The sequence below is a fragment of the Anopheles arabiensis genome, chromosome X (genome assembly GCF_016920715.1).
Source record: "Anopheles arabiensis isolate DONGOLA chromosome X, AaraD3, whole genome shotgun sequence".
Lineage (NCBI taxonomy): Eukaryota > Metazoa > Arthropoda > Insecta > Diptera > Culicidae > Anopheles > Anopheles arabiensis.
In genome coordinates, this window is record NC_053519.1 from 2,923,784 (window position 1) to 2,947,947 (window position 24,164).

Consider the following 24,164-nt stretch of genomic DNA (forward strand, 5'->3'; position numbering starts at 1 on the left):
TTTTTTTTATATGAGTCATAAAAAAGAAAAAAAAAGTTTCGATTTGAACAAAAACTGATATATCATGATACTTCTTGGTAGAAAGACACCAAAATCAAATAAAATTTGCACAAAATGTTTAAATTCAGTCTCTTTTCAATGTATATTCACTATAACTAATAAATAGAGTACCATTTTATTAAGTTTTTGCGTTTGTCGCGATTGCACATTTTATAAAATTATGATGACAAGTGTGTTGTAACGTTTTTTATTCAAATCGAAACTCCCCAAGCGCCACAGATTAAGCTTAAACGACTGGAAAATTGAATATCCATAGAAAAAAATGAAAGCTCCACAGCTTCATTGGTTTGATCAATAGATGGCGTATTACAACTCATCATTATATAGCTATCATTTTCTTGCAATGTGTTTCGACAAGTTTCATCTTATCATGACCTATATAGCCTTCTAACTTTCCGAGCAAAAATCTATATAAATGGTCGTGTGGTCAGATACGTGGGTATCAACACCAACGACCATTACTCAAATCTCACTTGCTTCAGTGTGCTGGTGGTTTCCATTGGAGTTTAGTATTTAAACAATCGTATCGCCGTTCTAGTTCTAGCGATGCATAACTTCAATGCGAAACCATACAACAGTACAGAGGAAATGAGAAAGCTCTCCTCCAAGCGAGGAAGCTCCGCTGGTTGGGAATCCCACAAACAGATGGCGCCACAAGCTTTTTTGCTATTTTTAGAATGCATGAGTCGTTTGCCGTCTGCTAAACGAAGTCTTTTTATATTCCGTTTAGGTAGAGTGCTTGAGTCGTTTAGAAGCCGTTTAGTGGTCGTTTAGTGGATTTGTGGCACTTGGGTCCTTTATCTTTTGTATGACTCATAGAAAAAAATCTGGAAATGTATAATAGGTGTCTAATATACAGTTCTCAAAAGTATTAGAGCCATCTTAATGAGAAAATTACATAAAGTACTAAAAAAAGTTTGTTACGCTTTGAATTTTTTTTCCTAAAAAATTCCTGTCAACTTTGAAAAGCTATTACATAAAAACGGTGGCAAATTGAATCTATGCACAGTTATAGAAACTGCATAATTTTATTCAAATTTGCATCCGAATATTGTATAAATATTGGATAACGCATTCAAAAGTTGTAAGCCTCCAAAGTCGGCTGGAATATGATGGTTGTTTTTTTGGTTGCCAGCGACAGGGTTAGCTTCATACAAGTCCGCTTGCTTGTTTCTATACACCTCGGAGATGTCTGTCACTGTCATACCTTACATATGCGTCTCTTGGTCGTAGAGAAAAAAACACTTGCAAACAAAACACCAAACAAAACATTAAGTTTGATCGCCAAACCCCACTGGCGCACGCTAGTAACATGTGTTCGTGATTGTTATAAAAGTTTTATGTATTTTGCTACCATTTATTTTGATGCTGCTGTGTCTTGCCAGGTACGTATACAATGTAAACCAAAAAAAAAACAAAAAGTTTGGAGGACAAATACCGGAGCACTGCTGAAATTGGTCGTTGTCGTTTGTCGATTGCACGACTGATTGTTGGGCAGCTCTTCAAGGATACCGTTCGAGGCTCTTTTTCGCTGCAGCACCACTTTCTAAATGGTCAAGTAAAAATCGAAGCGAAACATCGTAGAATAAGCAACAATTCCGTGTCACTGTTACACCCTGCTAAACCAACAGAGGAAGTTTATGAGCGCTAAACAAACTGAAAGCAGTTGGCGAGCTCGCCCTGAGCCCTTGCAATTCTAGCTTTTGTCTACACGTGCAATAACCGAAGAATATTTAATCTGTTAGTTTATTTGAAATTTTGCATAAATTACTGATTATTTAGCTCTATCGTATGCGAGTAAATAATCATGGTCATGCAGGTTTTTTTTCTATTATTAAACACCACCAACAAATTCAAATCAAACTATAGACTTTGACAGAGGGGAAAAAATCCTCCCGGGAACAAATCGGAAATGAGCATGTCGAATTCCGATTCCCAGTTTTGAATTGTCAAGCGTAATTTGACAGAAAAATACCACATAAAGCTGACAGGACTTTCCTGGGTTCAACAAGCCTTTGGCATACAGAATATGACGTACGGTCTTACAGTGCTATAATATTCTTTATGTCCATTCTAAGATTCTTTTCCTTAAATGTTAAGCCAATGATCGCTTCGATTAATCTTTGTCCAATTCATTAGTTTCGGATAAAATAATATGCCTCACTCACGAATCTCAACCTTTCGCATTCAACGTATTCGTTACGCACAGGCGGTAATGCTTGGACACGGTGAATAGTGAACATGAGTCCAATTATAACGCTACAAATGTAGAAGACGTTATTATAACCCAAAAAGCAATATCGCGCTACGCCAAAGAAACCTTCAATTTAATTTTTATTGCTCTGATTTCTATACCTTTCCTGCTTACACGCGCACGCGAGCGTTGCAGTGTATTTCCCTCGCCCAGGAAACAAAATGAACATGCTTTCTCGCTCTGCTAGGTACCGTGGACCGTTGGCTAGAACGAGAAAGCATGTTAATTTGGTTCCCTGGACATATACGTTTCTCGTGCCAGCGTAACAAGAATGTATCTGTGCCTATACAGCGCACTGTGCTTCTAATTCCCGCGCTCGCATACACACACACACACCCTGATCAGCCGTGCAGTACAGCTGTGCTATGGTGCAGCACGTGTAATAGCACGCTACACTGCCCGCTCAAAAACCACACTTCTATTATTCTTAGAAACCACAACAGCCGGTAAAACCATCAACGATGCATGTCTCGTGCTGAACAGCACGTTAAACCGCATAATGACAGTGCCGCGCGATGACCAATGCCACCGTATGTCTAAGCGGATCCGGTCCGTTCGGACAATCAATATTCACCATTGCCTTTTTCCAGTGCACATGCACTACCCGGTCACGGTGGAAACAGATTTGACGCCGAAAAGAGGGTGATAATGACAAAAAAAGCTCCACTCGCACAACAAGACAGACACGTGTATTCAGTTACATATACAGCGCGTAGAAGCAAAATAGCAAACCGAACCGTACCAAGAGCGCGCACATTAATGGCTTCAATGGTGTGCGTTGCAAAGACTCCCGTTTTGCGTGTGGCTTGGTAACAGCCTTCGGCAGCACACTAAAAAAGGCGCCCTCCACGAGCTAAGATCGATTTCACCGCTTTGAACTCTGCGGTGCAACAGTGCTACAAAAACAAAACAAAAAAACATACACGAGCATATTGAGAGACTGTTCGTCACAAGGAACCGATTTCTAAGTTTTACACAGAAACGCGGATGCAGTTAAATAAATGTCTAGTACTGTACAATACCGCGCATGAGCAAACTGTTCCACTGTCTAGCTCATTCAACCAACAGCCTAAGTTTGTGATAGAGCTTATAAATTCGCTCCGGGGGATCTAGGAAGAATAACACGATGTGAAGATTGTGTCATTTGTCGCTGCTCGTCGTCGTTTTTTCGTAATTTCACTCCCTAACTATTTTTGGGGACTCTTAGAGCGTACGAAAATGTGAACTAATTGCCCACGGGAGAGCACACAACATCCTCACATCCGCGGGTTCCCTTTGCAAAATTCCGGTCGCAAGTAAAAGAAAAAACCGAAAAGGTTGAGGAAAGTTTGTTTTTATCACTTCAATGTATATGGGCTATGTAGAACCAATTAATATTACAAGTGTTGGCAAATCTCTTAGTTCATATTGATTGCCCTGCAGCAAGAGTGTGTTCGGTGATGTATTCGAGGCAAGCAAAAGGAATGTCTGTCTGAATCAAACGTTGCAATAAAACAGGCGTGAAACCCACCACGAGCTAAAGGTGGCTGCTCTCAACTGGAGACAGTAAAATAAAACAGGGGGAATACCAATTCCCCCTGGGTTTACAGGATACAAAAAAAATCTCTTTGCTGCATTTTCGAGCCACGAGCAAATACCGGGCAGTGAAATATTGTTACCAGTAGTGCTGTGTCTGCAGAAATTTGTAAAAACATTCACACTTTAGTGCACGGGAAGCATCATCGTAATTTTGCTCAATCGCCTTTTAGTGCAATCATTTTCCATCGTGTTTGTGACTTATGTAATTGACTCCTTTGATATTAAGAGTCAGTACGCACAATTCCGAGTGAATCTGCAGCAATCAACAATGTACGCTACACAAGCGACAAATAAGGATTATTAATACAAATTTTCAGGTAAGTCACGCTATGGTCACATGTGTCTGCTGCTCGCAGTAGCAAATTGCAATGAAGTCAAAAAAAAATGACGGGGCAATTGCAATTGTTTGATATTGCTCTGAGTGGACGATTTCACGAAGGTTTGGAAAAATGAACGTAGCCTGAAACCTGCCGCATTTCTTGTTTGCTAAATATTTTATTAAACACAACGCAAAGAAAAATGTTGATAATAGTACAAGGACGCTTTTGTTTCCGTTCGTTTTAATTATCTCCTTTTTTAAATATTTTTGTATTTGGCTTTTTTATAGAGCATTTAAGTCTTTAAAATGTTATTCGTCTCTTTATATTATAACTTAAGACTAACCGAAATACCTTGTTGACGAGCGATTACATCACCGGCCGTTTCTTTCAATATATAGTTTCTGAAACTCTAAACTCACTGGCATGAATAAATCAGGAAGTTATGTTAAAGCCATGCATTCGAGCTAGCGGAACATTCCACAGCGCGCTTGTCATGACGAACGCATGTCGAACGCTGTGACTAATGCACAGAGAAGGCTATGACGAATTCGTCATCCGTGAACAAGGTATTAAAGTCTATCTTTTTTCTTCTTCTACTCAGACATTTCCTACTTCCATTTACCCTTATTACTGTTCATAGTTGGTTCATTTAACATTAGACTTATAATTGTTATTAACTGTTTTGTTCTAACGCAAAGTGTAGTATTTGTGTGCGGGACAAGAATTCGATATTTCCGTGTAATGGAATGTATTCGGAGCCATTTGGGCATAATATAATATCTGTGGCATGGAATGAGAATGTGGCGACCAATGATATCTCTGTCAAAGAAGCTAAATAGCTGCAGACTGCGAGACTTAAATAATAGATAACTATGGGTGGCTCGAGTGTTTCAAATACGTAAGCGTAATCGATGTGCTATTTTATTTCCCCGAACACCTTTGTGGCCAGGAATTCACTAGGTTTACGAGGTACACGGGGTGGAGGTCCTAAGGGTTGTGAGTGTTGTAAGTGCAAACGCTGAAGTGTTAGCGAGAAAACGATGATACCCGAGGACTATTAATTCCATGTGGGGTTCCGTGAACGATTGTGACCCTGTGACCGATAGGATATTGATGCCAGTCCCACAGATAGCCTTGTGCGCGCCAAGTGCCAAGTGAAGCATTTCGAACCACCTGCCCCTGCGTTTAAGTGAACCGTTATTCTTATTCCATCGTAGAATTATGTGAAGCATAGCTTTTGCCTGACCGGTAAAGATTGAGACATAGTTTGGTAGTCTAAGGCAGTGGTCTCCAACGTCCTTGGCGTTAACAGATGTGGTCCGAGAATTTTTTTTTTTTTAAGCTTTTTACGACATGCATGTGCAATTTTTTCCCACAATTAAGATTAAATTTTCTACGGGAATCTGTAGAATAAGTTTTATACATATTTTTGATCAAAAACTTTTTACTAAGACTAGAAAATGTATGCCCCCAATGAATGTGGGCGAATGTATTTTAAAAGTCAAAGTCAAGGACCGCAATCCTAAAAAGGTTGGAGAGCACTGGTCCAAGGAAACTATCGTATGATGCTGCTTTAAATTTCTCAGCCAGCGGAACCGTTGTACATCCGAACCGTTAGATCGGTGTAGATGGGGTTATGGTTTTATTGTTTCCCATATGCTCAATATGTTTAGTGCGATGGACATTGGCGAAAAGTCAATCGCATTCAGTCAAAATGTGGATTTTGATTTTTTAATCCAGCGGCCGACTCGTAAGCCTAATACAGCTCCGTGCGCCAAAAGAGCAAAGCGTAAACACACCATGCCTATTTCAGACGTACAGCCAGCACATATTCTGTAAGAAATTATCTGTCATACACACAAACACACACGGTGTCTATAGATCAGACCAGTTAAGCCTGGTGGCTTTCGACTTTTTATTGTATCGATTATCATTTAAGCGTCATCTGTGTTGGGACTTGTTAAGGTAGGTCCTCGAAGTTGGGATAGGGGGGAGAGGGAATACATGAGCACCCGCAAATGCATGGCAACAGGAACAGTATAGCACCTGGAGAGAATAAATTTAGGTATTACTCTAATTTAGCAACGGCGGATCTAACGGTAGGCGGACTAGGCGGTCGCCTGGGGCCCCACCGATTTAGGGGCCCCGTAGATCGCCATTCTATAGTATGCCGTATGGACAGAGTACTAGCGGCAAGGGCCCCCGGAAGGATGGCCGATGGGGCCCCGAGGTTGGCGAATCATTTGCACCCCCCCCGTCAGGAAAAATTTTAGAGTTTGCGACTGATGATCGAAGGGGGCCCCGATGAATCATTTGGACCCCCCCCCCCCCCCCCGTCAGCAAAAATTGAAGAGTTTGCGACTGATGATCGAAGGGGGCCCCGACGGCATTTCAAGTTTACTGTTCAATCTTCCAACAGCAACTTCAGTGCCGCTACCCCACCCACCCCACCCCCCCCCCCCCCCCCCTAAAGAACATTTACCATTTACAGAGGGCCTCAACTCGTCGTTCCGCCTAGGGCCCCCGATACCCTTGATCCGCCACTGTAATTTAGCCAGATTTTTCTCCATGAGGGTGCAAGATTGTGAATGAATATCTTGTTTCGGTACCTTTCCAATGAATATCTTGTTGCGGTACCACGTATCCTCACCACTTTTGCCAGAATTCAGGTACTTTTATCGTCCTACCCCCGGATGTGATTCCCTGGATGTTCCGAAATTTTGATCCCGCATAACCTTACTGAAAAAAATGGTTCTCAGAACGGAAATTAAATGAGTTCCGTCGAAAATACTTCCATTGTTTGTTTAACGCACAAAAATCAAATCAAATGCACAAAAGTTAGTGATTTATGAGTCACCCAACGAAAGGTAAGGTAATATATCATACCATCAACTTTTACTAGTACTAAATTAGCTCCATGTGCAGGAAGCTGCGGTGATTGATGTGATAATCAGTAGCAATCGATTTTTTATACATGCGCTCATGAAAAAAACGGGTTGTAAATTTGCTATTACTATCGGTTAACGTTGGTTGAATGCATGCAATCAAGGCGAAGTTCAAACAAGAAGATATCATTATCGAAAGTGCTTCACCTACCTATCAGTTATTGAGTGAACTATCTTATCAACATTTGTGCTCATTTTCCAATACGCTGTCTATTTGTGAAATCTTCACCTTTAAAGAATCCCCGCACTCAACAGATGTAGCCTTTGCCTTACGGTACACCTGGCACGATTGATGCGAATGGAATGTACCATTATTGATAACATAATAACGAAAGTTAAATAGGACCAGACTTTATCTAGCATTGAACGACGTGATCAAATACTTTACAGTTTGCAGCACTGATTTATTTTCAATATTTGTTTGCCGTTTCAGGCTGCGTTAAATTGTATTGCAGTAATCTTGGCTACATTTAACTCGTAGATTTTTAACCAACTGCTTGTAAAATACCAAATCTACATTCAAAAACAACATTTAAAAACCTTTAAAAAAGAAGCAATACAAAATGTAAATAGAAATACTATGGCAACCTGGCTGATAGGAAGATAACCATTTTTTAACCGGGAAGAACCCATTTTTTTGTTTATCCATTGATTTTAAGTTCTACCGTAAAATATACCTACATATGACTAAGCTTGGGCCTGCTGCCAAAAGGACCGAAACTGTCATGCGTCTTCGTATGCCAGTTTGTTATCACTGCCATAATACCGCACGCCTCCACGCCATCTTGTCACTACGCCACAGTAATTTGGGACTACTACTTTACCTGCTGGGTCATTCGGGCCCATGGTATAATATGACCAGACCAGTGGGGCCTGGCGCAGTTAGATACGCTGCAGTTGATACGCTGCATGACCGTTACATTGTCATACAGCTCGTACAGCCTATCGTTGTAGTGGTTTCTCCATTGTTCTGCTACAGATACGAGGCCAAAACAGCATTTGAGCATCTTCCTCTCGTACGCGTCTAAGAGAATTTCGTCAGATCTGGATCAGATGTTCCAAAGGCATAAGTCGTCAGTTTTGGTATGATAGAGATATGATACATAGCCAGCCAAGATCTTTGAGCAACTTACCTTCCATGCTGATTTTTTATCCGAGACAGATGCAATCTTCGATGACTTGGAAAGTGTGATCACCTGTCCGTTCATTATCATTGTTTATCAAACGCCTAAGCAAACAAATGTACATCGGATTTTTTTCATAGGTGTCGCTGGTGATTCCACCATTAATTAGGTATTGTCTCTTTGATCTGCAATCCGAGGTTCTCTTTCCTCTGCTCGATCCCATGGTAGTCTTTAGCTACATCGGAGAGCCAAAAACCAATGATGTCTACATATTTAGCGTAAACCAGCATCACGATTGGCATATAGAACATGGATCTTGAAGTCTCTACTTTCGTGTCTTGTATGTCCATCTCTAGAGCGAGATAAAATTAGATGAGTTTCGTGTTCTGCCAATACTACTATTACTACTACCTCTATTTTCATCCAGTCCTGTCGCAATTCCGTCGGTTATAGGTACCTTGTTATTTGTCAACTGACGAATAAATGTTGGGAACTCCTACAAAACAATTAGCACTAACACAATGTTGTCTGTTCGTGGAGTCTCTAACTATTCGTTAAACTTGTTGTTGAGTAATTTGTCAAATTACTCAGCCTATAGTAAAAGGACCTTTTCATTAGTATATAGGTTTGTTTTGAATAGATGTTCATCCTTGTTGCCGTTATTACATTGCTCGGTATGCATTGCTGTTATGTACTGTTACTTGTCTTCATTCCATTCAACCACCCAACACCGTGGTGGGAGTGGATTTATTGTACATATGAGTATTTTCGTTTATAGAGCGCTCTACCTTTCGCTCTAGTTTCATGAGTGTTTTCTTGATACTAGGAGCTCATCTAAAGCGGCTATGAATTTCTTTTAGATACTGGAAGCCCTTAGAGAATACGTGTTGAGTTGAGGAACCCGCAGCCTCATCATATCCGCCTAGCACGGGGATCCAGTTAGTTGTCATGTCCACCACTCACCTATTTGACTATATGATACCATCGGGTGTGCTAAGGGTAGAAACAGGTTAATGCTCGACCTCTGGGATCTACTCAAACCGAAAAGCAGTTGGATAAGAGTATCTATATTTTCCCACAGAATAAATTCAGATAAAATCATTTTGTAGAGGATTGCTCCTGTTCTTCCATATCCTACTCCAATTTATCTAGTCCATGCAGTAATGTCTTAAGCATTCGAAATACCATCTCCACATTGAAATCATCATAATCGCATGGATCACTCCAGCCTTCATTTTTAAATACGGCAGCCTGGTTATTTCTCTTTTTCTTAGTACACTGTTATGATGTGCTCTGGAAAATCGCACTACTATTCTGATACTTTTCTATTTTCCCCTGTTACTGTTAAGGTTTATACTGTGTTTTTTTAACGAAGTTCTTTCTGCACTGCTCTTTTCATTCTTTCTTTACACTATTTGCTCGATCTAATATCTAAAAATTGTTATAATAATATTTTTTCAACTTTTTTCCTTCCATTCTTTAAAATTATATGTTGAATTTCTATGCTTAGGCCTTCTACTATGACGTAGTATGGGCAACATGCTTTTTTGTCCTGATAAATCTTAAGCAATTTACTTCTCTCCCTCATTATTGATTGTGTATTTTGGAGTATTTGAAAGTCGAAAGAAAACTTCGAAATAATACATCAGTCGACATTAGCATATAACGACCACATTCATAATATACACTACGACCACTACGACTACGACCAAACACTACGACCTTTCACAACAGAAGAACTTAACAGTTCACGAGTTCGATGATGGAGGAGTTGTTCCATTTGCTTGTAACCGACAAAATTCGTACCATGTTCACAGCTGCGGATTGCGTGAACGCTACGAACTGTCAGATTTTCAATCGTAACATTCAAAACGAGCAATTCTCGTCAAACTTGCCAACTGTTAAGTTTATACGTTGTGAAAGAGCTATACACCCGTGTGTCAACATTACCTTAATTTCTTCATTCTGAGATACTGGATTGCCCGCAAGTGACGGAGAACTGATCCATCTAACTCATCAGTCTCGAACGCCGTACAAAGCGCAGTTCGACATGCTCTCGCTACTGAAGTTTGAACAGTGTAGTTAGCCGGCAAGAGCCCTTAACCAGTTCAGAATGTGGCCGTACCAGTTGTGACATACCTATTCGAATTCCATCTACCAAATCTAATAGCACCATAAGCGGATGGATTGTCGGTAAGCGGTCTCTTAGGCTTATATTTGGTATTCGTGGTGCAATGATTTGCTCGTTAAATTTTGGTATTTGGCTTTGACCGATATTTGTACCATTACTTTAGCGACGGCCTATTTCAACTGGTTTATAATTTAATTAAGCGAACAATTCACAAAATAATCCCATTAAATATTTTCATGACAAAAAATAATCTAATCAAATCGGAGCTTTTACGCCCACCCATAAAAAACGTGTAGAAGTAAATATAAAATTTCAAAAACTTATTTATAATTCTCCATGTCCATCTATTAAGACATAACAAAATATTACGAGTAGAAACAAATTATTGTATTGCATTTTTTTATCTTTTTGAAAACCGTTAATTTTTCCACAAAAAATTCAAAAACTCTATCGCTCTGGCCTGCTTCTGTTATTCTTACACTTAATGGCTGAACAGTTACGTTAAACTTTAGAACTGACACAAAAGATCAATGAAACCCCGTCTTATCTAATTTTGTTACGTTTGGGCAGTCGGCGCTCTCAAAACTCAGCGTACAAAGCTCAAAAGCGTTTGGCGCCGTGTGCTTCCCACTCGTGTGGAAACATTCCATGACAGCTGCATTCGGACGTAAACATAATTACATACACAATTTCTTATATGTGAGCGATGATGATTGCGTAGGAATAATTTAACATGTGTGTGCGAAAGGGTTAGCTTGATCGGAGAGCATTGGTGTCAAGGGGAAGGGACCTGGGAGAAATATATCTCTCCATTGCCGCTTGCGTTGTATAATCACGGGAGAAAAAGAGCGAACATCTCTCTTGAAAGCTGCTTGGGATGCAAGCTCGAAAGCTTGTCAGAATTCTCTTTTACCCGCGTGTAGCAGCAAGTGAAACAGATAGTGGCATTTTCTCTCTTTTTCACCTGTTTATCGCTGTCAAAGGGGACTTGTTCCTGCTCTGGAAGCGTGAGACCTTCCATAACATCAGCGATTATCACAAGGTTGGCATTCATTTTCCCCTACAATGCCAGTTTGCTCGCGTCGAGTTTGCGAATCTGTCTCACCCCAGACATATAAGCATTTACAATAGGGTGCTTTGTTCGCAAGTGTTTTCATGTCTCATTACACATGATCTTCGGTAAAAAAAGCGAACAGTTGTGTTTTAGTTATTTTCGATTTGGTTGTGATTTTATCTCTCTCGCGATAGACCAACGAGCCAGTGATATAAACAAAAAGTTACGAACGGTAGTAAATAAGTACACAGCAGACCAGAACAGGTGTTCGTTCTACGAGTCAACGTACATAATTAGTTTTTCCGCTAGTTGATTGTGTGGTGCATTTCGTTTTTTATAAACAATTTTTACGTTAATAAGGATATTCGCCAGAGACCACAGATTAAACGAATCTGAATTGATAGCAATCTAAAATTCCGCTTCCATCAACGTAATCAACACACGAAGGCTCTCCTAAAAATACCTTGTGACGGTTTTTTTTTGAATATTCACAATCAATTCAATCAATCACCGATTACTGTATCTAACAGCAAAGTCGTATGTTATACCCCAAGTTCCGCCTAAGACATTTTAATACCTGTGTGCTCACACTGGCATTTATTGTTATCTATCGTGAGTTCACAACCGCGGTGATTTACTTCAGTTACCAAATGCAAGCGAATTTTCGGCTTAGAGTGAGATCCGTTGATTTATCAATCATCTTTGAAAGCATGCCTTCAATCAGTACTCCTGTTTGTTATCAATGCTACATAAACATACTACATACCGCTACATACTAATGCACTCTAAATTTAGCTATAATCTGTCTTGTGCCATTGAGTCTCTGATTTTCACGGAGTTTCAGTCACGGATTACGTTTCGTAATATATCAGCAGCAATCTGCTCACTGACTATGTCTCTGTCTCATCTCACACTAGCATATCATATCGTCCGGCATCGACAAGTGGCAAAACCTTCGAAGAAACAATTTGCGGATATGACCGCGCTGTGGACCATTTTTGTCACATAGTGTATCCTGGTTAAACGATCAGGGTGATACACCACAAAACATATCTGTGGCAAAAAGAAAACAGTGTCCAAAGGCGGTCGTAGCAGTTCCGCAAAAGCACGCATCTAATTCATTCTGGAGTTCGATCCTGCGCACCCCTGTATTGCACAGAATATGAGCGAGTTTGTCACGTGGGTTTGGAACAAGCTCCCGCGCCGGTAAAGAGGCACACAGTGCACTAACTGTGAAATGAATGTTCCATAAGCAGCATACACACGCTAAGCTAAACGCCTAGCACACAAACCTAACCGGAAAAGAGGAAGATACAAACTCAAACGAAGGGAACATTTGTCAATAGAAAGGAAACCAACCGACAGTCCAATTATATAGCCACAACTTTGGTCCTAGTGTCATTTAAATAGTCTGCTCGCAGAATCCTTTCCCCGAAGTGAGAGGAACACAAGTGGCAGTGATCTGCGTTTGCTTCTTAGTATATCGTACAAGCACTATCAACTTTCACTCTTTGTTCTTACTACTGATCAGCCTCCCGAATTAACCCACTAAAAATCACTATAAAACCAACCCACAACGGCAACGTCTAAATACAGTGTTGAGCGGTGTTCACTTCCGGCGAAATCTGCATCCATCTAATATCTCGAATGTAAAGCATTCCCACACGGAACACACTTTTTACATCGGAAACAACACGAGCACAAGAAACTAAAACCATGAAGCCAAGGGATACAGTGAAACAAGATACTAGTGACGTAGTGGTGGGACCAACTCTCCATCGGGATAATGTAGCTGCGTGTGATACGATGAACATAATGCTGCTAGACAGTCAAGGCACAGTCCCGCTCAGTTCCAGAAATGAGAGTCAGCGATCGAGTATTTCAAACGCGGAGACGGTGGCCATCCCTCAGTCGCTCGCAGCCATTGCGCTAGACACGGGTCACACTTTTCGGGATGATTTCGACCACGGGATACAAATCGACACTCGCGGTGCCACCGAATTCTATCGTATCGATGATGATAGCTATAGACCGTTTACAATTTACGGGTCAACTGGTGAGTTTTATAAATTTTACCATCTTTTCCTCTTCCTATGTCTCTGTAGCTTTCGGTTACCTTTCTTTGACCTTTTCTTCATCTACTACTTCATCTACGACTCCATCCTCTGTAAATTGCGGTATTACGTTAAAATGCTGCATCTTTCTATTGCAGCTGAATAGAAAGTTATATTTTCAAATCTAATCAAATGTACACTACAATATAAAAAATGCATATAAATACATATATACATACATACGTTTATATAATACAAAATATTTATATAGAAAATATATATTGAATTGTAAACATTTTGCACTGATTTACCTTTTTATGACCTTTGAATTATGAATCATTCAAAGCTTATTTTCCCAACACATCGCCAGTGTACAATCCAGTGTGCTACAATCCCTACAAAAGAAACCGCAAGATAAAACTTTATAATAGCCGGTGTTAACACTTTGTCCGAGATACTACGCTTTGCCCAGTTGCTGATACTGCCGATATTACACGCGTTCCGTTTACGAACAATGTGGGTATGGCTTGGCGAACTAAAAATTATCACCGCTTTAATCACCAGACATTAACAGTTAGACTCTTAATCAGGTCTGCTACTTGAAGAGATAATAGAACCAAGCGTTACAAAGTTATGACCCGGGAAGAAAAATGGAGCGGGCACCTGTAGTGTCTTTGAAATAACATTCCCCTTACTTGTGCCTTTGGTCTAACTCATTTCCTGCTTTTGTATCAACTCGCTGTGATGACTGTGCAGAGCAAGCTTTCCAACGAACCCGAAATTTGAAACAATTAACGCAGTATTAAACTAAAGACCTGCAAATTTTGAATGCAAAACTGGTACTGAGTGGTTTCTTTTTGAATGTAGGCGAAGCGTCGTGAACTAATAACTAATATTTCACGTATCTCATGTTAATTAATTTTAGAGATGGATATTTCGACATTGCTTTCCAATTTAATATATCTAATTTTAGATATCAAGAGTAGCATCACGGTGCTTGTAGGGTTACTCCGATGCTCATACAAATATAATCATACTTGTCAAATACTCCATGTATACCCTACTAAACGAAGATTTGCTCTTATTGGAATTTCCTGTATGTAGCTTATCAATCGAAAATAAATATTATTCGTTGATACCACGGGAACTAAGAAGTGAAGAAACGTAAACATATAAAAGTTTATATATTTTAATTTATTACGAATGATAAACCAAATTATTTGTCTTAATTCCTATGCCTATTCAATGTGATTCATAACAGCTGGAAACAGTTGCATTTTAAGTGCATATTCTACCACAACTAGTGCGGATTTGCTTTACGCGTGTAATTAGAGACCAGACCAGATGACAGTGTAGATCAGTTGTGATCCAAAAGTTGATTCTACACAAAATATATAGTAATCACGCTTTGTCTGCGTGTATATCTCGCTATAGAAAAATAAATAAAGCAACTACGAAAATTGTCTCAACTGCTGCACAAAATCAAAACAGTATCCAGTATCTAGTGAATAACATTTCATGTTATTGTACTAATAACTCACTTTGTACGTTTGCAAATAGCAATTGAGGCACTCGAATTTTGCACTGCAGGCTTTAATCGAGATTGACCAAAGCCGGGGTTTTATTTCATTAGATATATCTCTAAGGCCATCTCGGTAGCTATGCATGTATTGGTAGAAACCGTTGATGAGCTGTTGTGTGTCAGCAATGTCAAACTCATTTGATCACGAGGGTTTAAATGCTGCCTGAAACATTAGCGTGGCGCAAAAAGTGGTGCGCATCGGATTTACGAAAATGGTTTCGTAAGCAGTTAATTAAATGGGAAAAAATCTCATTTGGCTGACAAAATGTAGCGCTAGGCGCGTTTATACGCGGAAGTATGCTCTTACTGACGCACTAGCTTGATACGCTCATCGCTCAATTGGACTGTCATCTGCTGCGTTTGGCATTAGGGTCGCTCGTGATGTTTTATCTTGTATTAAAAAACTCTGTATAAACAAGTTAGATATTTTTTATCCTGTACATATATGTATACCCCTTCTATATATAAACTTCGAATCTATAGTTCCTTTTTGGATAAACAGGGTTTTCCTAATATGGTTTTACTGAAGATAAAGATTATTTTGCTCGATCTTAAAATTGATTGAATGTTTTATTATTCAAATAAAAATTAGAAAAACATATGAAAAATCCATTAAAAGCCCGCCAGCTGCCTCGAACCTCCAGGGTCGCACACAGCTCGTGGGCCGCATGTCTGACATCTCTGTTGTCTGTTATCAGCATAATGGGTGTACAGGTGAGCTTATAGCTCTCCTCACAAGGCCATATTGAGTCAAAGTTTTGACAAGTCGTAGCATTATTTTACACTGTACCATTTCATCAACACGAGCACAAACCATCTGCGAACGGCGATTGAATTCAATTTTTTTCTGCTTCGTTCATTGCATACAAATCAGCTCAGAACGGTTATAAAGCACGATATTCGTCAACTTACGTCGAACGCTACGCAACAACACTCAATGACATACACACTCACACCATCAAACGATCGTGCATCCAAGCGTCAACGGACTTATAATTTGTCTCTACAAGCGCGATTGTCACATTGTTAGGGATAAACCCATCTGTATGTAGCACCCACTTTGCTCGCACTCGAATGCAAAACCCCTGCTTGTGTATTAAAAAACCCCCGCAAGCACGCAAACTGCTCAAATTTGCTTGTCGGGAATTCACCAGCCGTGGGAAATGCGTAAACCCCCATCGTCTGTATCCAGGGAGTTTATGAGTTCCTGCAAGTCAGCTAAAAAAATCTTTGACGCATATTGCCTCATTGCATTGTTTTCATCGCTAAATAGATCCGTATTTGAGTGCTCTTCAGATGTTGAGATCGATTGACCGCTCCTGTTAGCTACAGTGTGTTTTAACGCCTGTTCCTACTATTTCCTTACGCGATTACCATCTTGTGGTTTTGGATGATCCAGGAATAATCAAATTCTCACTAACTTAGCAAATTAATATTATTCTATTCTAATTATTCTATACCATATTCTAGGAAACTAGAGAGTACTATACTATACTGGAATTCACTCCAGTATGTGTTTATGTCTAGCTTTGGACTGTTTTTCCTGGGTTCCCGTGGGTCCCCAAGTCAGACTAAAAGCTCTTATTTTACGCTCTTGGGCCCTCACTTTTGCTTGTCTCACGTTGTTCTCTCGTTGAACGCCCCGCGTGACACCATTATCACACAACTGGAAAAGCGTTACAGTACCAAGCTTTCGCTGTACTCATGCTGAACATATGGAACAGTTGCTCGTTATACAAGTAAGACAACATAAGAGGAAACGTTTGCTCTTCTTGTTCTTTCGACAATTCAAAGCTTACATGGGCATAGAGATCAAATGTTTAAGTTTTTGTTTTACTTTTGTTTAGTGCTTATTAATTGATGACTACTCAGATACGATCTTGCCAAGATATATGAATAGCGGTTACAAGATTATAAGTCAACAGAAACACATGTGCGGGTACAGTATTTGGCAGCAGAGATAAATGTGAATATGCAGGCCCGTAGTGTGGGGTTAATCGAACCAAGGGCGCCAGCTCTTCACCTCAAACTGGCGAAACCTTGACAGATCAAGATCAAGAGACAATTACTGGGTCCATGAGACCTACCGTGTAGGAATAGAAACAGAAGCTACAAACGGGTCTGAGAATGTGTAAATGGCAGATCTCGAGACAACATTCAAATTCTGAGACACAGGTACAAGCATGACATGGGATGGATCAAGTAATACAAACATGATCTTTCTATTGGTGTTAATCAGCTTGCGTTGATAATTATATTACTATTCCACGAAGGTAGCACATTCTACCTTAGCTGTGTACACCCCTATGGTTTCGTACGTCCCCGAAGAACTGTTGTGCAGCCTTGTAACCAGGCCACACATACTCCATGTATATCTATTCATATATATCAACAGTCATTAAGCGATATAATCTTCAAGTGGCGGTGCATAACGATTCCTGAAGTGTTCTTTTTCTTTTATTTTCACGTATTTTCCTTGTTTATATTCCCACTTCGCCAGGTGATGGCAAGGGCAAAATTGCTACACTACCCGCATCCACGACAGGATCGCTAAGCTCGATAATAACTACATCAATTGCTTCTTCCGAGCCGGACCGGGTCGATCACCGCAGCGGCGGTGATGGCGGTACCGGCTGCTCCGGAAGTCTGGTGGATGAAGTCAGTGATGGAAGGCCTCTTGATCAAAAGTGCGCGATTTCCTGCGGCGGTATTGCGGGAGCGCCTGGAGCGAGCACAGATAACGGCGGAGACGATGGCCATGGGGCGGACATTCGCCAAGAGAAGTGGTGGTACATGACACTTCAGATCGCAATACCGTTCTTTGTCGCCGGCGTAGGTACCATCGGAGCTGGAATCATACTAGGTCATGTGGAGGTAAATTATATTCTAACGACTAAATACCTTTTCTTTTCAGTAGGCCAGTCATTACCAAGAGGCGTTAGTTTTGCAGCTTTAGTTTTTTTTATTTTATTTGGGAAACCGTCGTTTTGAGTAATTCTTAGCGTAACACATCTGCAACATTTGCAGATTGTGCAGAGCAGCTACTAGTGTTGGCAAAGATTTGGTAGGTGTTCGAATGATCGCACGATCAGAAGAAATTGCTCATCATGAATTTGGTGAATAAGAATTAACTTCTGTTAGTAGTATACCATGTACATTAATGTCATATTGGCGGTTACAAATATTAATTGTGTAATACTTATCAATTTCTTAAGAAGTATCATTTTATTCAAAACAAAATGGTAAGATTCAATGAAAATGATTACATAAAAACGATTGTTGCACATTTGAACTCCAAATCTAATTAGAAATTGTTTGATTTTTTTGTGGACAAAATTCGTCAGTTATGACCTAACAATTCAAGTGCAGCTCAACAAGTCATTCATTTTAAACGCTCTGCCACTACCATAGAGTGGTTTAGTTTAACATTATTTATTTATCTTTTTAACACTTGCACGGTAGGGTATTAATTTTTGTGGTGGGATTTTTTGTGTGTGTTAAATTGCCCTATTTTTGTTAAATCTGTACTTGAGCTACAATTGATGTGCAGGAAAGGGATAGCTATCAATAGATTTAGCTCTGCAAATTCGATTTTATCGTAGGTGTTAAATATTAACCATGTTTAGGCCTTTGGAAAACAAGCGCATGGAAATTTCCGCTATGTGGGTTTATCCGTCGTTATCTCAAATTTTGTTGTTGTCTATTGCGGTGAGGTTCCGTCCATTTGTTTACCGTTATCTTTTTCTTCTTTGCACATCCTTTCCGGTTTTCTTACACGTCCGACACTCCTTATCGTCATATTTATAGGTCCTATCCGGACCCGTTTTTCCCTGGACAAGAACGAAGAAGAAATCTGTATAAGGAGGGCTTGGCCACGTAGGTCGTTTCGACAAGCAAGCGAAGATTTTTGTTGTTGTAAATAACGGTTTAATTTTAATCTTTAAATGTAAATTAGTTTTGATGTATTTGAGCCTCTAATATCCGACATGTTTACTCATTGCTGCATTACTTCTGCCAAAGAACGAGTGAATACTAACCCAATTGTACAATCATTCTCACTCGGAAACCGTACGGCTAACTGTGTTTACACTTGTTGCATTATTCCTAACTCAGTCATTAAGAGTTAATAATGAGGGTATAACTGCAAACTAACCTTCTTTTTTGGTTGGTACTAATTATTGACAAACCTATTTGATTTCACCGTATAACCTCTTTCATTTTGGCCTTTCCATGCGATCACCACACAAAGAACTGGAAGGTATTCGTTCATATATCGGAGCTATTCATCCTGGTGCCATCGTTACTGGGACTAAAGGGTAACCTGGACATGTGTCTTGCGTCGCGCCTCTCGACACAGGCGAACCTGGGCAACATGTCCGGGCGGCGCGAGATCTTCCAAATGGTGCTCGGCAACATCGCGCTGGTGCAGGTGCAGGCAACGGTTGCATCCTTCATCGTGTCCATGTTTGCCGTCGTGGTGGGAGCTATCATCAATGGTACCATCATCTTCGATCACGTTATGTTGCTGACCGCCTCGGCCATGTTCACTGCCACTAGCTCCTGCTTTGTACTCGGTATGACATATCTAAAACTCCAATTCTTTGGTCCCCTCCCCATTTCCTGGTTTACTAATAGTAGCTGTTCGCGCACATGCGCTCTCCTCCCATTGCAATAGACTTCGTGCTGGTGGCTGTGATTTTAATTTCAAGTAGAACAACAATGAATCCTGATAACCTGGCCACACCGTTGGCGGCATCGATTGGCGATGTGGTTTCGATATCGTTGCTAGCCGCGATGGCCACTCTACTTTTCGAACATATCGGTAATGGTCCACCGCGGGTGACAGTGTCCATAAATCAATCTACTTAATCCTGCCGCACTTCGCGCTTATCAATCATTTCCTTCCAGATACACACTTGTGGGTAACGTTCGTCATGGTTGCGGTGTATGTGTTCCTGCTGCCGTTTTGGATGCTCCTCGTTTATCGCAACAAATATACACGATCTGTGCTTTCTACTGGATGGGTGCCAGTGCTGTCTGCTTTATTCATTAGTGGGTAAGTTTGGCGGCGTGCAGCGTTTAGTGTGCAATGTTCCGGTCGCAAAATGTTTGGCTAGCAATGCTAATAACCACTCCCATTACCCCAGCATGGGCGGCCTGGTGCTAGACAAGGCGGTTGGCATATTCAATGGATTCGTTGTGTTCCAGCCAATTATAAACGGCATTGGCGGCAATCTTGTTTCGGTGCAGGCCAGCAAAATATCCACGATGCTTCACCAGAGCAGTATTATCGGTATCATACCGCCGCACGCGAAGATTTTTGAGCTACCCTGGCGAGCGCTGTTTCACGGAGGTACAAAACATGCAGTAGATACGCAGTTTGCGCTGTAAAATTGTGCGAAAACGAGCAGAACAATATTTAACTCCAACCTATACCTTATTTATTTGTTTTCAGTCCCTTACGCTAGAACTGCGCGCATTCTAATCGCAATGTCCATACCCGGTCAAGTGTTGTTCATATTTGTGGCGGACTACATTCACATGTCGCGCTCAACCATCGGTGCGCCCTTCGTGTTGTCTTACTTGTTTGTCAGCACACTCCAGGTAAGATAGTGTGACCCTATATATCAAACTCATACCCCCCCATTGACGATAAAATGTACTTCATTCCCTTTCTTAGATTATGTTACTGCTGTACATTGCGCACATCATCATTCATTTGATGTGGAAATGGAAAATTGATCCCGATAACTCGGCTATTCCATACCTGACTGCGCTGGGTGACCTGTTCGGCTCGAGCTTCCTGATGCTGGCGTTCCTGTTCCTGCGATCGATCGGCCACCCGTACGGCGAAAAGTCGAGCGAAACAGTGGACGGATTCAAGCTGCTGCCGGAGCTGACCACCATTAGCGGCGGTACACTGTTGGATCAAATACAAGATGACAAAGGTATATGAGAACTGATCATAGCATCGCCGCCCTGTTTCGCTCTTGGCTATGAGCACCTTAACACGGTCTAGAAAATGGTATATGCTAGTTATAAGTTGAAACGTATGCTTAAAAATATGAGATCTTTATTATCATAACATGTAACGTATGCATTAAAAAAAATTGGACAAATTTCAAATAACGCTGAACAGAAACAAAAAAAAAGCAACGTATGTACGATAATTGATTTCTTGACCTCCTTACCGGGCCAGCCTGACGAGCAGGTGAGCCGGGAGTGTTTGTCAACAGTCCGTTTGTAAAACAGCGCGTTAGGATGTATAACTACCAAATGCTTTACAAAACCCCCCAGAGAGGGATGAAATGCTTCAGTTTTTGGCCTTTGTGCGCGTGTCTTTGAGCATAATGGAAAGTGTAAGGCACCTCAGAATGCACCGCTAGACTTGGCTCAAAGACGCTGCGACGTTGCTTCTCGCTGTTAGCAGACCACAAAAGGACATTTTTTTCGAACATTTTCACATTCAATATATATTTTTTGATATATTTTTTTTACGCCGTACACGGCACGGTGGTGTGCGATGCACTTGCATTTCAATTCCCATGTTCTTGAGGAATTACCTGACAGTTTGGATGATAGCTTTTTTCCACACGCGATAGTAGGCTATAAATGCCACACCGCCTGACACAAGATGACTGCTTCAGAATCCCAATAATAAAACACACCCTCATATGCCATTCTGTTGGTCAAACTTGATTGAAATAGACTAAAAAAATATCAAATTGTGTCTTCCCGACTCAGGGTTGCTATGCTTGGTGACAATTGTGCACAAGGCTGTCATAGTGACCGCCTAAGCAACCTGTAAATTTGTCCGTTTTTTTTTTAATGCATAAGTTACTGTAAAGCAAAACTGCAGATTTTAACAGCCGCTTAGGTTTCGTAACCAAATACCATGCTCTGGACAGTAATGAAAACGTGTATATTTGTATGCGAGTGTGTTGGTTTCTATTCCGTTATGCCAGTCTATATTCCAATGGGGCATTATTTGGCATTATTCCCAGTGCAGGCTTTCGGTACTTAAACTTAAACTTAGCTACGTAATGCGATATTTTGATCCGTACCTACCCATGTATGTATATATTTTGAACCTTAAAAATGATTGAAAAGCGAATATTAAAAAAAAAGAAGACTTTTTTTTTATTTCGGTCCCTTTGGCTGCTTACGCGATGCGATTCAAAACACATTGGAATGATATTGTCCAGACGTAATGCAAGTAAACAGCGTCAAACCAAGCAGGCTAGGTCGGCCGTACATGCATCGGTCTAATTAGAAAATACCGCTACGAAACAGAATAAACGTACGGAGAGCATGTTTCTTTCTTTCTGGTAGACGTTGGTTACTGTTCGAAATATTCCTATGTGTATATATCCATATTTTTTGTACTAGTTAGCTTGATTTTTTTAAATTATCATAGCGGTTTGAGTTACTGAATGTTGGGCTAAATCTAACGGCACTTTGTCCCGAGACGGTATGGCGGCACAATTTCCCCAAACTTTGAAACATAACCACGCGGCCGTTCCTGCTTCGTTTGGGGGTTTAGTTTAATTTAGTTCCCTAGTAAATTAAATCGAACGCGGACGCTTCGTATTACGGTCTGTTTCCACGCTACATAGTCTTATAGTCTTTACCACATCGCTTTCCAGCCAGCACAACATATTACATTTATTGCTGGAATGTTTTGCAACAACAATGTAATAGTTTAGTCCACAATTTCAGGCCCATAAAATCATTTGAGCGCTTGGAAATATTCTTGAACATTATCAATCATTTGTCTTTGTTCATATCTATTTTGCTCATTAGCCTGAGGGCTTTTACAACAGAGCGCATCCATTACACCCTTTTTAAAAAAAACTACCGGCTATGTTGAAGCCGTCTCGGTTTGACAGAAAGTTGCACCCTTTACAGATACGGTTGTATCATTATACACACAGGATCGAAGTGTCCGGTTTTTTTTTCTTTCAATTTGTTAATTAATCCCTTTGAACAAAAAAAAAAACATAAAATATTGCCTTCCATTTAGAAATACGAAAAAAAAAATAAAAAGAAAGAGAACTAAAGTATAGAAAAGAAACATAGTCGAAAAAATCGTTTTCAATTACTAGCTATTCTAAATTCTAAAAATGCTCTAAAACACTCAAATAAAATCAAATAGCCAGTTTTGGAGATTGATCATTTTGACATCAACATTTGTTCGTTTTTCCTCATTATCTTTTGGGCAGAAAAATCGCGTGCTGCGAAGTTTGTCATTGGTAATCTATTTAAAAGAATTTTGACACGCTCTTCTTGCTCGCTTGAAGAAATTAGTAAAAGGTGGTGTGTTTTGCTTAGATTTGTTAATCTCACAGGACTCTTGATAATTCTTGTCTAATTGGAAATTGTCTATAAATCTTTGTCCCTCTGTTTAGAGCAGCAAGTGACTGAAAACTTTGTTTTCTTTGTGTTGAGGTGTTGAAGCAAGAAGCAGAACGATGCTCGTGAGGTGGTATGATGCTAGATGGTTACCATAACATTACACTGTAGATGTAAATAGAAAAGAATTATATTGTGTCCCACACAGAAGCGGCCAGGAGGAGAAGCGGTGAAGCGAATAACAAAAAAATAAAAGACAACAATAACAAAGTATTAGTACAGTCTGTTCCCGAGTTATGCGCTCCAATGCGTTCCAAGTACTACGTTAGCGTGACTCGAATCCGCGTTTATCCGCGTTATCTATAAAGTTTGGGTACATTTTGATTGAGGTAAACAGATTCAACAACTTACTCAATTGCTGATCAGAGCCAATGCATTTTTTGTTTTGTTCGTTGATATATTATTCGTATTACATTTTGACTGTGCGCGTGTAAAATAAGGTCAATTTTTCAATGAATTCAAATACTTGTAAAACCTTTCTGTGAAACTACGTAAAAGTTTTAGATTAATGTCTAAAACATGTACATTCGATACCAAATGCTCCGAGCAGCTAAAGAACGCGTTAATTGCAATGTGAAAATGATGAATTGCCGTGTAAATAGATGACGAATACAATCCTTTTTCGTTCTAAATTCTTTTAAAAGTTTTTG

At 40.2% G+C, this 24,164-nt stretch overlaps 1 protein-coding gene and 1 long non-coding RNA gene across 8 annotated transcripts; one reads left to right on the forward strand and one right to left on the reverse strand.

The window, feature by feature from the left end:
* Positions 1-1,323: 1,323 nt before the first annotated feature.
* LOC120905912 (solute carrier family 41 member 1) lies at positions 1,324-23,727 on the forward strand. 6 transcript variants are annotated; one of them, XM_040317252.1, is made up of 9 exons: positions 1,324-1,445; positions 12,384-13,522; positions 17,603-17,976; positions 19,352-19,676; positions 19,778-19,924; positions 20,011-20,158; positions 20,250-20,455; positions 20,558-20,706; positions 20,783-23,727. In XM_040317252.1, the coding sequence occupies exons 2-9, from the start codon at positions 13,183-13,185 to the stop codon at positions 21,056-21,058; spliced, it is 1,965 nt and encodes a 654-aa protein (XP_040173186.1). In that variant the 5' UTR covers positions 1,324-1,445; positions 12,384-13,182; the 3' UTR covers positions 21,059-23,727. The 6 variants fall into 6 exon arrangements, with proteins under 6 accessions (XP_040173186.1, XP_040173184.1, XP_040173183.1 ...); XM_040317250.1 differs by lacking the exon at positions 1,324-1,445 and adding an exon at positions 3,130-4,209; XM_040317249.1 differs by lacking the exon at positions 1,324-1,445 and adding an exon at positions 11,461-11,591.
* Positions 6,089-14,092, reverse strand: LOC120905915. 2 transcript variants are annotated; one of them, XR_005739958.1, is made up of 6 exons: positions 13,982-14,092; positions 13,832-13,915; positions 8,693-8,873; positions 8,291-8,633; positions 6,822-8,201; positions 6,089-6,258 (listed from the first exon to the last, which is right to left on the reverse strand). It is a non-coding gene; the product is annotated as an uncharacterized LOC120905915 (long non-coding RNA). The 2 variants fall into 2 exon arrangements; XR_005739957.1 differs by having other exon boundaries at positions 13,832-14,028.
* Positions 23,728-24,164: the final 437 nt, after the last annotated feature.

Bases quoted from the DNA above. Each gene is read 5' to 3' on its own strand.
- LOC120905912 (XM_040317252.1), top strand. From the start codon at position 13,183: ATGAAGCCAAGGGATACAGTGAAACAAGATACTAGTGACGTAGTGGTG. The intron at 17,977-19,351 runs GTAAATTATATT...CACCACACAAAG, and splicing joins TCATACTAGGTCATGTGGAG to AACTGGAAGGTATTCGTTCA. The intron at 20,159-20,249 runs GTAAGTTTGGCG...CCATTACCCCAG, and splicing joins TCTGCTTTATTCATTAGTGG to CATGGGCGGCCTGGTGCTAG.